The sequence below is a fragment of the Microtus pennsylvanicus genome, chromosome 2, assembly GCF_037038515.1.
Source record: "Microtus pennsylvanicus isolate mMicPen1 chromosome 2, mMicPen1.hap1, whole genome shotgun sequence".
NCBI classification, from domain to species: Eukaryota; Metazoa; Chordata; class Mammalia; order Rodentia; family Cricetidae; genus Microtus; species Microtus pennsylvanicus.
This window is the reverse complement of record NC_134580.1, coordinates 97,643,089-97,656,216: the sequence shown is the minus strand read 5'-3', so window position 1 is coordinate 97,656,216 and position 13,128 is coordinate 97,643,089. Positions and strand designations below refer to the sequence as shown.

The 13,128-nt window shown below is 47.8% G+C and overlaps 1 protein-coding gene across 1 annotated transcript in view; it reads left to right on the top strand.

Moving 5' to 3' along the window:
• Positions 1 to 5,962, top strand: part of Ino80 (INO80 complex ATPase subunit) — a 104,612-nt gene extending 98,650 nt beyond the window's left edge. The window contains exons 34-36 of the mRNA XM_075961821.1: positions 95 to 254; positions 1,753 to 1,968; positions 4,441 to 5,962. Coding sequence (XP_075817936.1) covers positions 95 to 254; positions 1,753 to 1,968; positions 4,441 to 4,658 — 594 coding nt within the window. The 3' untranslated portion in view covers positions 4,659 to 5,962. The remainder of the gene's footprint in view (positions 1 to 94; positions 255 to 1,752; positions 1,969 to 4,440) is intronic.
• The last annotated feature ends 7,166 nt before the right edge of the window (positions 5,963 to 13,128 follow it).

Below are 13,128 nucleotides of genomic sequence, written 5' to 3'. Positions count from 1 at the left end.
AGGAGAGAGAAATACATGCATGTCCCCTAAGCTTGTCACTTGAGCATGAGGGCTGTAGCCAGTGAGACTATTATCTCAACCTTTTTGCTTCTAGATCTCAATCAGCAGTGAGCTGCACACTGGCTCCATTCCCCCTGATGAAAGTAGCAGTGACATGTTGGTTATTGTGGATGACCCAGCTTCCTCAGCTCCTCAGTCTCGAGCCACCAATTCTCCCGCTTCCATAACAGGCTCTGTCTCTGACACTGTGAATGGTAAGTGACTCTGCCATCTCATCAGCCCAGCCTGCTCCACTACTTTTCTTCTTTAATAACATTTTTGTTTTGTTTTTTTAGACAGGGTCTCTCACATAGCTCTAGCACTCACTATGTAGGCCACGCTGGCCTTAAATTCATAAGAGCTCTGCATGCCCTGACTCCCAAATCCTGGGATTAAAGGCATGCCTCACCACATCGACACATTTTGGTTTTATTTGAGACAGGGTTTCTCCTTAGCTTTGGAGCCTGTCCTTGAGCTAGCTCTTGTAGACTAGGCTGACCTCGAACTCACAGAGATCCACCTGCCTCTGCCTCCCGAGTGCTGGGATTAAAGGCGTGTGCCACCACCATCTGGTAGGCACATTTTTATTTATTGTGTGTATGCACACATGTGGAGGCCAAAGGACAGGTTATGAGAGTTGGTTCTCTCTTCCACCACTCTGGTCCATCAAGCTTAGTATCCAGTCGCCATCTTACGAACCCAGATACAGAAATTTTATTTCTTCCAAGAGTAAAGTGGAACAAAAGATTTTATTTAAGTGTGTGTGTGTGTGTGTGTGTGTGTTTGCGCGCACGCATCCGTGTTCCAGTGTGGAATGTGAGAGCATACATAGGTGTAGATGCATGTGGAAGTCAAAGGCTGACAGCGGGTATCTTTCCTGATTGTGTGTAGAAGACATAGTTTGGATTTACCTGTGTCTGCCCTCCCCATCCCCAGTACACATGCTGCCACACTTTTATAGATACTAGAGATCCAAACTCAGGTCTCAAAGACTGCACGGCAGACCTTTAGCAGTGGAAAAATCTCCCAAACCCCTGTTTTTGCTAGTTGTTTAATTAAGTTAGCTGTGGGGGCATTTCTTTTCTGTTGATAAGGCCTAGTGTTATTGTTGTTTCTTGAGGAACCTGGATTTTAAAGCCTGAAACAATAGGACTGAACATAATGGTGTAAGGAGGATAAGGTGGGAAGATCTTGAAGAGAAGGCCAGTCTCAGCTACGTAGTGAGACTCTGTCTGAAAATTTAAATTAAAAAAACAAAAGCAACCTTAGAAGTAGGGCTGGCTATGTGTTTTCGTGGTAGAGTGTGTGTATAGTATACCCAAGGCCTAGATTCAATACCCAGGAAAAAATGTAAGAAATAGAGGCCCAAGGCAGAAACACTTTAATTTCCCACAGCAAGTCGTTGGGTACAATAATAAGAAAATAACCATGGCGGAAGCCACTCCTTAGAAGGAAAGACAGTTTGAAGAGCATAGCTGTGTTAAAAGACAATCCCAGATGTCCTCAGATATCAGCCAGCCAGGCACCGTATCCTGTGCCTGTAGTCCCAGAACTCAGGAGACTAAGATTGGGCAGCCTGAGCAACATTAGGAAATCTTGTCTCAAACAAAACAGAATACCTTGAGAGCCAGCATTAGCATTCCCTGTCAAGGGAATATTTGTTAAAGTTTTAAGAGATTTATTTTTTTCCTTCTTGGCTATTTGTTTCCACAGGAATTTCCATTCAGGAAGTGCCAGCTGCAGGACGTGGTCACTCAGCTCGAAGCCGAGGCCGCCCCAAGGGTTCAGGAAGCACAGCCAAAGGAGCAGGGAAAGGCCGAAGCCGCAAGTCCACAGCAGGCAGTGCTGCTGCAATGGCAGGAGCCAAAGCAGGGGCTGCAGCAGCTTCTGCAGCTGCTTATGCCGCATACGGGTACAACGTGTCTAAAGGTGAGGAGGCCAGGATGGCTGCAGACAGCAATCAAAGACTGTCCAAGAATCTGTTTAGCATCCTACAAGGTAGAGTGTGCAGGATACTGCAGGCCAAAATCCCGGAGCCCAGCTTCAAACTGAGCAGTTCTGACTCGCCCCTTGCCCTCTTGCCTTGATAAATTGTTGTCTTTGGAAGAGAAGTAACCATGGCCAGAGTGAGCCGAATTGGGGGCCACACTTAAAACATTCCATTTTCCTGACTTTTCTTTTTTTAACTCTAGGTTTGTTTGTTTGTTTTTCTGAGACATTTATTTTTAGTAATCCAAACAAGGATAGTTAACATGCATGCAGCAAACACCTGGTGCACATAGGATAAAGCAATGGAGCACATAGATCCTGCCCTTGAGTCTTAACAAGCCAGCAGAGGAGCATTTGGTGGATGGCTTATAAATAGTATCAGGCAATATACAGATAAGTACACAGAGGCCAGCTTCCTGTGGTTACAGATCAGAGGGAGAGGAGCCATGGACCACTGTAAAGATTGTGGGCTGTCATTCAGAATAGCAGGAGGATGGGAGTGAGAAAGAATTTGGGCAAACATAAGAGTTGGCAGCCACCCTGGCATGTTGAGGTTCACTGAGCGTAACCAGCCAGGTTGTGCTGAGGAGGAGCAATGAAAGTCAGGGTTGGAAAGACCGACATGGCAAGAGCCGATGGGAAAGAGCTTAGCAGCTGTGTGAGAAGGGCTGATGGCAGCTGTGGTGGAGACAGAAAGGGTGACTGCAGTCAGAATGTGCAGGCTGTCCATTCACAGCGCTGCCTCCACGCCCTGTGCAAAGCCTGACCTCAGCTATGGTGGCACACATCCATTGTCTCAGCACCCAGAGGCGAGTTCTAAACGAGCCAGAGCTACATAGTGACACCCTGCTGTAAACAAAAATGTCGTGTGGGCTTAGTGTAACTCATAGTTTTTTGTGGGGAACTTGTTAGATTTTAAGGTAGAGTCGCGTGTACCTAAAACTGACCTTGTTCTCAGTGATACAGACCGTAGTGACCTTGAACTTCTGATGTCTCAGGATGGTTACAGCAGAGAAAGGCACACTTGTATAGAAAGTGCTTGGCCTGTTGTGAGTGCTCAGTAAAAGTTGATTCACCTCCTTTCTCCCACTGCAGGAGCCTCAGCATTCACTTATTGGTTTACTAAGAAAATAAGTACAGTAGCTTATGCTGCTTTGGTTAATCAAAGATGGTACGGCAGGGCTAATCCATGGCTGGGGCAATGTAAGACACAGCAGAAGCAGGAGGGACACTGGAGGTAGACTAAGGAGATAGACTGGCCCAGAAACGTCTTCAGGGCTGCTAAGTGGGAGTGAAAAATGAGAAAGAAGTGAACTATACCACTGTGGGTGAGCAGGTAATACAGAAGAAACATAACTAGGCATAGTGGTGCACGCCTGTAGTTCCCTGCTTGGGAGGTACGGGCAGGGGAATCAAGAGTTTGAAGTTATTCTCTGCTACATACTAAGTTTGACAAGACCAGCTCAGGCTACTGAAAAAAAGAAAAGCAACTAGAACAAACATAGTAGACAATGTTGAGGTGTGAGAAGTAGGTATGTTTGTACATACTAGACACTGTTGAGGTATAGAAGTAGGTGTTTGTCTCCTATTTGGGCAGGAAAAGTTTATTGCTGTCCAAGGACAGTCACCAAAAATGAGAGGTTAACCCAGGTCCTTGACATGACAGAGCTTGGAAAGCAGAGGTAGCCTTGGCTAGTGCTAGGGAATTGACTGGGTATAGACACAAGATAGGCTGGATCACCTTATATGCCCTGGCCAGACGTGTTGGAGAGTACAGTAGACGCCCCTGAAATAAATAAGACACACACCTCTAATCCCAGTACTCAGGAGGCAGAAACAGGTGGTTCTCTGAGTTCCAGGACAGCCAGGATTGTTACCCTTTCTTGAAAAACAAAGGTGGCTAAACTAAGGTGCTTTCCAGAAGAAGACAAGAAAACATTAGTGCTTCGTGAGTTAGAGCTCTCGTCCTTCAACCAGGCCTTCCACACTGGACACATGGCCTCTCCTCTGGGTGAGGGTAATGCAGGTAGAGTTGAGTGTGCCAACATCTCTTAACAATCCAGCCATCATGCCAGGCAGTGGTGGCGCACACCTTTAATTCCAGCACTCGGGAGACAGATGCAGGTGGATCCCTGTGAATTTGAGGCCACCTTGTCTATAGAGCAAGTTCCAGAACAGGCTACAAAGCTATACAGAAACCCTGTCTTAAAAAAACAAAGAAACCAGCCATCTTACAGAAAGGCAATAACAGGAAAAACCCAGCAAATAACCTCAAAGATGTCGGCAACCAGCAGCAGAGAGGGGTTCCCACCCCTTCCCTCCAGCCCACACTTAGACCAGTCCTGCAGACTGCCAGGGCAGATCACAGACAATTGCCACTAAGGGTCATTGTGATTTTCTCCGTCCCCACAGGAATCTCCGCAAGCAGTCCTCTGCAGACATCCATTGTCCGACCTACTGGCCTTGCGGACTTTGGACCTTCAAGCGCCTCTTCTCCCTTAAGTTCCCCTTTGAACAAAGGAAATAATATTCCTGGGACTCCTAAGAGCCTCCACATGACCAGCAGCCTAGCCTCAGACTCGTTGATCCGGAAACAGGGCAAAGGCACCAACCCTGCTGGAGGACGGTAACCATCTCTGCCCTCTAGCTTCCCTCAACCAAACCAGGGGCTACAGTCCCAGGCCACAGGCGGTCTTTGGATGGTTACCCAGTGTGGCATCTTGCATCCTCTTTGGAGAGTGGAAAAGACCAGTTACAGCAGAAGAGGACAGGCAGGTGGTCAGTGTGAGCACTTTGATCACCTAGTTCCAAAGGAGTGTCCTGGGTTCGGCCCCACAGCATCCCAGATGAACTCTGCGGCCGAGTCTTAACCTCTTTCTGGGGGGGGGCCTGGCATAGACCCCTTTTAGATGCTCAGGCACACTGTCTCCAGCCCCATCCCACTCCAGCTCTGGCCATGCCCCTCATGAAGGCTCCACCGGTGCTGTGAAGAGCCTTCCATAGTGGAGACCTCTCTAAAGGTTATGATTTCTTACAGGGCTAGAAAGGGAGGAAATGGTTCCCTGGTACCCACAGCCTTGAGCTCTCCTGGGTCTCTAAACTCTGTTGCCACAGTGTCGTCACTGAAGCGTGCAACAAATGCCAGAGAAGGTGGTTGCTATACAGATGATAGCGGCTGGAGGAAGCAGACCCACAGGCAGTTTTCCTAGATTCTTCCACTGTCCAACATGTTCACACCAGGGAAGCATTAGGTCCCACCAGCAACAGTAGCAGCAGCCCCCCCTCAAGGGGCTTCCCAGAAGCCAGTCAAGAGACCAGGAACCACCTCAATCAGCAGGACACCCTCACCGCCCTCCTGCAGATGCCCCTTTGTCCGTCCTGAATGCACAGTCTCCCTGGCTTTGCCCGCCAGCCCCCTGCTTGGCTGTATGCACTGTCTGTATTGCACTGAGAAAGAAGGGACAGCAGGAGTGAGTGAGATGGGGAGGGAGCAAGCTCAGCACCAACCCTCCCAGCCCCGCCCCACTTGCCTGAGCTTGCTGCCCTCTGAGAGGGGAAAGGGGCGACTGGGAGGGCTTTCCACCTGATGTCCCTGGTGGAAACAGGTGCTTCTGGGCGGGCTAGCCTCTAATTTGCACACCTGAAAATCGCGGAATTGAGTTTAGATAGAATGATTTTTTTAAACTTTTTTTTTTTTGGAGTAGGTGTAGGGGAAATCATTTAATTTAAATCATAAAGATTCCCCTACCCAAACCCTGACTCCTGTGTACAGATGCTCTTTAGAGGGGATCAGAAAAATGCCAAGCCTTTTTCTCTTTGAATGTGCTGTCTATTTTTATAGCTGAACATGTACATATGTATAAAGAGAGACACATCTTTCTTTTACTAACTGGATTTAAAAAAATCTTAAATAAAATGGAGTGAGATAATTTTATGTAAATTAAAGTGTCTGTGGTCTTTGCAGCTGCCTTTCTAGAACCCAAAGTAGCTCCACCCTTGGAGATTTGACAGGGTCAGAAGAATGCAGATCTACTCCGATCAAAGGGATAAGGTAGTGGGACACTACCTGTGTGTTTGCTCAAGAGCAATGTTGAACTCGGGGCTTTGCCTCCACCCATCAGAGTAGGCTTGACCAAGTGCCTGGCATGCAGTGTCGACCCTGGAGATGTGGGTTCCTCGCGATTCAGGACCTAACTGGACAGTGTGACCCAGCCTGGACCAGGCAGAGTTAGACAGTAGTAATCTGAATATTAACAGTATCCCAAAGTTTGGTACTTGTAAGAATTGTGAAAGAAAACAGTAAAATGAGTTCCTGGGGACTCCAGAGTCTATGTTTTTGACAGCTGACTGGTCAGTTGAGAAAAGGGCACTAGCCGCCTGCCTGTGGCAGCCACTGTTTCTGCGGCCGAGCCTACAACACTGAAATGTTCTTGCATCACCTTTGAGCGGGACTCATGCCGTTCCTGGTGACTTGAGCATGGCCTCCCTAGCCTTGGCTCACCCCATGAACTTGATGCAGACAGACAGACTGGCTGCCGGCTAGCTGCTGTTCCAGTCCTGAAGACTTCATTTTCCAGCAGCACGGCTGATGGCCCGGGTCCTGTTTTCTTGCTGGGGAACGTGACCAAGGCCTCATACAGAGTACATTGGCATAAGTTCCCCAGTGAACCGTCCCCTGCTCCATCCCTGCTGGGGCTGCTGTGACCTAGCGAGTCAGCTCACCCAGTTTGCATCTCCACAAAGCCTCCTGCTCTTGCCAAGATCGACAGTGGCTGTCTCTGGGGACCCGACGGCTGAGCTCCTTGAGCAGCTTCTCTCACACACAAACGCTGTAGTATTCCTTGTGTGCTGGCGCAGTCACTGCAGGCAGACCTAACATGCCATGATCTCCTTTCCAGGTTAGAGGATTGGGGTCCTCCATAAAAGGCTTTGAACACAAGTGTCTCATACCCCACCTATCCACTTTGAAAACATGTCTATTTTATGTGTAAAAGAAAACATCCTAGCTCTCTAGGGGCAGTTTTATCCTTAAAATACAAACAAAAAAATGGCTGGAGAGAGTTCCAGATGGGCCAAAGGTGAATTCGTCAGCCAGTCCAGGAGCCCAGTCCAAGATAAAGGCATGAGCTGCATCAGCAGAGCAGCCCTGTTGACCATGTCCCCTCAGCACAGGAGTCAGGCATGAAGGCCAATGTAGGTGGGTTTTCAGATCACGGGTCTGAATGTGCAGCCTTGGAAACCAGGGCTGTGCTAGACCTGTTTTGACAGGCTCCATGCCTGGGGCTTTATTGGAAGCTTCCTGGGCTGGCTTGTGCCTGGGAGGTTGGGCTGGGCACACACAGTATGTGGGCCCTGCAGACTGAGCAGTGAACTGTGTATTTTGGTCTTCATGGGTGTGCCCATCCATAAACCTCGCGTGCACTCCACACCACACCATCTGGCCCTGAGAAGCCAAGCTCGTTGGTTCCCTTGAGTGTACAGTCGGGAACTTAGACTAGAGTCTTAGGATCAGGGGAGTTTTACAGCTGTTGGGATCAGCCCGGCCTACTCAGGCCACATGAACCCTTCCACTGTGCTTCTAATGCCAGGGAAGGATTCTGCCCCAGAGGTCAGCTATTGAGTAGAAAAAGCAACTGAAACCTGAGTCATCCCTTCAGGATATAATTCTTAATTACACTATGAATCATTTGGGGATCTCTTTTTTTCTTCTTCTTCCTGGTTTTGGTTTTGGTTTTTTGAAACAGGACCTTAGTTAACTCAAGTCTGCCTCAAACTCATTATATAGAGGAGGCTGGCCTTTGAACTCCTGGTCTTCCTGTCTCTAGCTTCTAAGTGCACCACCATGCCAGCCTACTTTGGGATCTTAAAATGTAGATTCTGCTTCAGGAAAGTGCCCTAAGTCTAACTTTCCAACAAGACCCCAAATGTTGGTGTGTGTCGCCCCACCCGGCTTTGCTGTTAAACTGTTTCTTCCATGACAGTCCTCTCTGGGTTCTACCTGTGCCATGCATTATTGAGTGTCTGCGGCCTCTCCCCAAATGCAGCCTGTCTGATTGCTGTCATTTCCAGGGTCATCCCTGTAGTCCTAGCATGGTAAAGCCTGTTACTGTGACCACCAGACTCCTTCAGGGTCAGCTTTCTTAACTGACACCTGATTCTTCCTTGTGGGCATGGAGAAATGTGGCTTCTCGCCCATCCTCCTCTGGGACCCCTCCAGGGTGATGCAACCCTGCCGTGCAAGTAGCAGTCACGTCTTCCCAGTCCAGCCATCTTCATGTTGCACGTTCACGTTACTTAGAAGAGGCTAGGTAGAGAAAGTAGGGCCTCTGACTGTGCCGCTTCCTGCTAGGAAGAAATGATGGGAGCAAAGGAAAGCCTTCGAAGATGGAGTAGCAGGAACTTGGTATGTTTCAGCCCTTGATTGCCGAGGTGGGTGTGACAGACAAACCGCCCCAGGACCAGGCTTTGTAGGCAACAGCTCAAGCTGCAGTCCCCAGAACTGAGTGTCAGAAGAAGTGAAAGGAAAGAGAAGGAAGAAGGGGACATGGTAGAGGCCACTTCCTGTTGGTTGAGGAGCCTTGAGGATGCTGGGTAACTTGCTTAGCATCAAGCTCCTGGCCCCTTCCTGTGACTCTTTCTTCCTGGCCTTAGCTAGTTTCTGTTCTTCAAAGCTGAGAGCACCCACTTGATCCCGTTTCCCCTTCCCGGTGGCAAGCTGGGTATACTCCTGCTTCTGGCTGCTGCCACGGTGAGCATCTGACTGCTAGATTTGGGGTGTTGTTAATGGTGATGATTTGTTTGGATTTAGTTTTTGTTTTGAGACAAGATCTTCTAAGTAGCCCAGGCCACTTCCAAACTCATGGTCCTCCTGCTTCAGCATCCCAAGTACCTACAGATTAAAAGCCTGTGCTACCACACTGTGCTCAGGGGTTTCTTGCTTGTCAAAATGAAGACAGCAGGCAAAACAATCTAGAATAGGGCAGGTTAACCTTAGAAAGGAAAGCAGGTCCATGACTGGCTGCAGAGACAAGGGCCAGCCAGAGTGAAGGGCTTGAGACAGAAAGGATGGCAATGACCCTTCGTGCCGTGTCCTCTCAGACTGAGTGAGGCGGGCTTCTTTACAGCCTGAGCAATGGCCACCAGTGTGAAGACACAGCTGAGTGACCCCAACAGTGGAATGTGAGGAAGCTCATCCACCATGTCTGTCCTGGAGTATGTCTTTAGGCTTGGCAGGTTGGAAGGGAGGCAGTGTGAGCTCCCATTGCTGGAAGTGTATGGCGTTGAGTCTGACAAGTAGAGGTACGCCTTAGGGAAGCAGAGGTTGGTGTCACACATGGACGCATTGGGTAGGGTGGGAAGGAGGCCTTTTCCCATTGCAGAAAGGCAACTAAGGAGGCCTCCGAGAACATACCAGGGGTCTGTGGGGATGGCTCGCTGTTCTCTTAGCTGGAGAGCCTTGGGGGCGGGGTGCAGAGAAGAGACAAGGCTTGATGATATAGCAGAAGGGGCAGCAGGTCCTAGGTGAACTCTCCAGTTCCAGAGGCTCTGGAGAATCTCAGTGTAAACAGCCTGGAGCTGCTCTCATGCAAAGGTTCCCAGATTAGCATCTTGAGACCTAAACGACTGAGAAGTGAGGGATGCAAGAAAAAACGTGGGATAAAAGTGCGCTGGGAATCACCCAAGAGAATAGGTTGTTCAGGTGAAGTCTTGGACTATGGTGGAAGACTTTAGACTTTGGACTGCTACAACAGGAGCATTGTGTGAGAGCTGGTGATTGAAAATTAGTAGCACCTTGGGATCTAATAATTATAGGTTCAAGTCCCTTAAGGATGGGAAGAGGTGGGCAAGGGAGTATTGGTCCAGGCACACAAGAAGTGGAGTCCTGTAGTTTAAAGGTACAGTAGAGTTAGGGAGAAGGTACCCCACAACCAAAGATTAACCATGGTTGAGGACTATGTACATACAAGTACATACAAGTAATGGACTAGGTAGGGCACCTTTATATATTTATATGTGTGACAATAATAAAGAAAAAGGCCATGGTATCCAGAGGAACATGGGACTGGAGGAAGAAAGGAAAAAGGAGAACATGGTGGAATTATATTTCAGTTTTGAAATAAAAATGCAGGGCAGTGGTGGCGCACGCCTTTAATCCCAGCACTCAGGAGGCAGAAGCAAGCAGATCTCTGTGAGTTCAAGACCAACCTGGTCTACAGAGTGAGTTCCAGGACAGCCTGGTTTACATAGTGAAACTATGTCTAGAGAAACCAAAAAATTAAAAATTAACTAATGAACAAGGATTGACAATGAACAGAAAGTGTAAGATCTTCCTGGGAAAGGACAGAGTAGAAGAGGAAGGAAGTTACTTCCTTTGTGACAGAAGATAATAGAGACATGGAATTCCTCCAAAATGCTCCATCTCATGAAAGGCAGGGAACAATGGGGAATGACCAGGAAGGAATGGGAAAGGCTTGCCCAAGATGGCTGGAGAAATAACAGTGGAGCAGCCTGTGCAGGTTAGGTAGACGTGTCCTACCCATAACAGGGTGAAGTTCAGCAAATTCAGGCAAAACTGAGTAATTCACTCACATACAGATTAACAAAGGAGTAATCTGAGCCTGGACAGTTGGCTCTGTGTCTAAGAGCACCGGCTGCTCTTCCATAGGACCTGTATTCAGTTCCCAGCACCCACTTAGCAGCTCACAACTCTCTGAAACTCCAGTTTCAGGGGCTCTGGCTCCCCCTTCTGGCCGCCAAAGGCACCAGAAATGCATATTCTACACAGATGTACACAGACAGAATATTGTATACATAATAAATAAGTAAATATTTTTAAAAAATCAGGTGACAAGTGTCACTCGATTCAAGTAGAGCAAGAAGGACAAGACCCTAGATAAATTATTACAGTTCTGGAAACCAAACTACTTTAGTGTGCTATTTTGGATAGAAATGGCCCACATATACTCATGTGTTTGAATGCCTGGTCCACAGGGAGAGGCACTGTTAGGAGGCGTGACCTTGTTGGGGGAAGTGTGCCACTGTGGAGCCAGGCTCTGAGGTCTCACATGCTCAAGCGAGGCCTCATGTAGCAGTCTCCTCCCAGCTTCTCCACGATCGCGTCTTCCTGCATGCCAGCATGCGCCTTGCCATGAAGATGATGGATTTGTCTTAGTTAGGGTTTCTTCTGCTGTGAAGAGACACCATGACCATGGCAACCCTTTATAAGGCTTTCATGGCTTACATTTTCAGAGGTTTATTTGGCCCATTATCATCACGGTGTGACATGGTGCTGGGGAAGGAGCTGAGGGTCCTACATTTTGACCTGCAGGCAACAGGAAGTAAACTGAGACACCAGGTAGGATACCTCAAAGCCTCACCCCAATTCCTCCAACAAGGCCACACCTCTTAATAGTGCCACTTCCTTTGAGGGCCATTTCCTTTCAGATCACAACAGGAATAAACCTCTGAAACTGTAAGCCAGCTGCAGTTAAATGTTTTCCTTTGTAAGAGTTGCCATGGTTGCCGGGCGGTGGTGGCACAGGCCTTTAATCCCAGCACTCGGGAGGCAGAGGCAGGCAGATCTCTGTGAGTTCGAGACCAGCCTGGTCTACAAGAGCTAGTTCCAGGACAGGCTCCAAAACCACAGAGAAACCCTATCTCGAAAAAAAAAAAAAAAAAAGTTGCCATGGTTATGGTGTCTCTTCACAGCAATAGAAACCCTAACTAAGACATTTAGGAACAATCAAAATGGAGGGGCTTCACAGAATGGCATGGACAGGGCTAACAGCCCTCACCTTCCAATTGCTGGATTGCAGAAGTGTGCTACCCGACTTCACACACACACACACACACACACACACACACACACACACACACACACCTTTTATTTTTTTAAAACATTTATTTATTTATTTATTTATTTATTATGTATACAATAGTCTGTCTCTGTGTATGCCTGCAGGCCAGAAGAGGGTACCAGACCCCATTACAGATGATTGTGAGCCACCATGTGGTTGCTGGGACTTGAACTCAGGACCTTTGGAAGAGCAGGCAATGCTCTTAACCTTTGAGCCATCTCTCCAGCCCCCACACACACCTTTTTAAAAAAGGAAGGATAGGGGCTGGAGAGATGGCTCAGTGGTTAAGAGCACTGACTGTTCTTCCAGAGGACCTGGGTTCAATTCCCAGCACCCACATGGCAGCTCACAACTGTCTGAAGATCCAGTTGTAGGGGATCTGACACCTTCACACCAATGCACATAAAGTTAAATAAACCATAAATATATATATATATTAAAAAAAGGAAGGATTTTTTTCTTACAGTTTTATGTGTATGAGTATGTCACATTTGCCTAGTGCCTTCATAGGCCAGAAGAGGGTGCTAGATCCCCTGGAACTAGAGTTAGTGACAGTTGTGAGTTGCCATATGGGTGCTGGGAACCAATCAGCCACGGGCCTGGGATATGGCTCAGTTAGTTAGTGAAGTGCTTGCCTAGCATGCATGAAACCCTGGAGTTCATCCCTAGCTCCACATAAAACTAGGTGTGGTCGGCAACAAGCGATAATTCCAGTACTTGGGGAGTGGAAGCAGGAGGATCAGAAATTCCAGCTTCATAGTAAAATCAAGAACCAGGCTGAGTTACATGGGGCCCCTTCCTCAAAAATAAAGTAACAGGGCCAAAGAGGTGACTCAGCCATTAAGAGTACTGGTTGCTCTTACAGAGGACCTGAATTCAATTCCCAGCACCCCCATGGTCATTCACAACTGTCTGTGATTCCACGTCCGGAGGAACTGATAACCCTCTTCTGGCCTCCATGGGTACTGTACACACATGATACATAGGCTTCCCTACAGGTAGAACACCATACACACAAAATAAAAACAATAAGTAGATCTTTAAATAATACACTCACACACATAAAATAAAAATAAATATTTTTAAAAGTAAAATGTCATCTCAAATTAAGAAATACTATTCATAAACAAACACAAGAACAAAGGGAGATGAAGCCTTCTGCTCTCCCCAGCTGGACAGTTAGAGTTCCTGCCCTTTCATCTTCTGACTCTGTCCAAGATGAAACTCTCCACACGGACTCAGC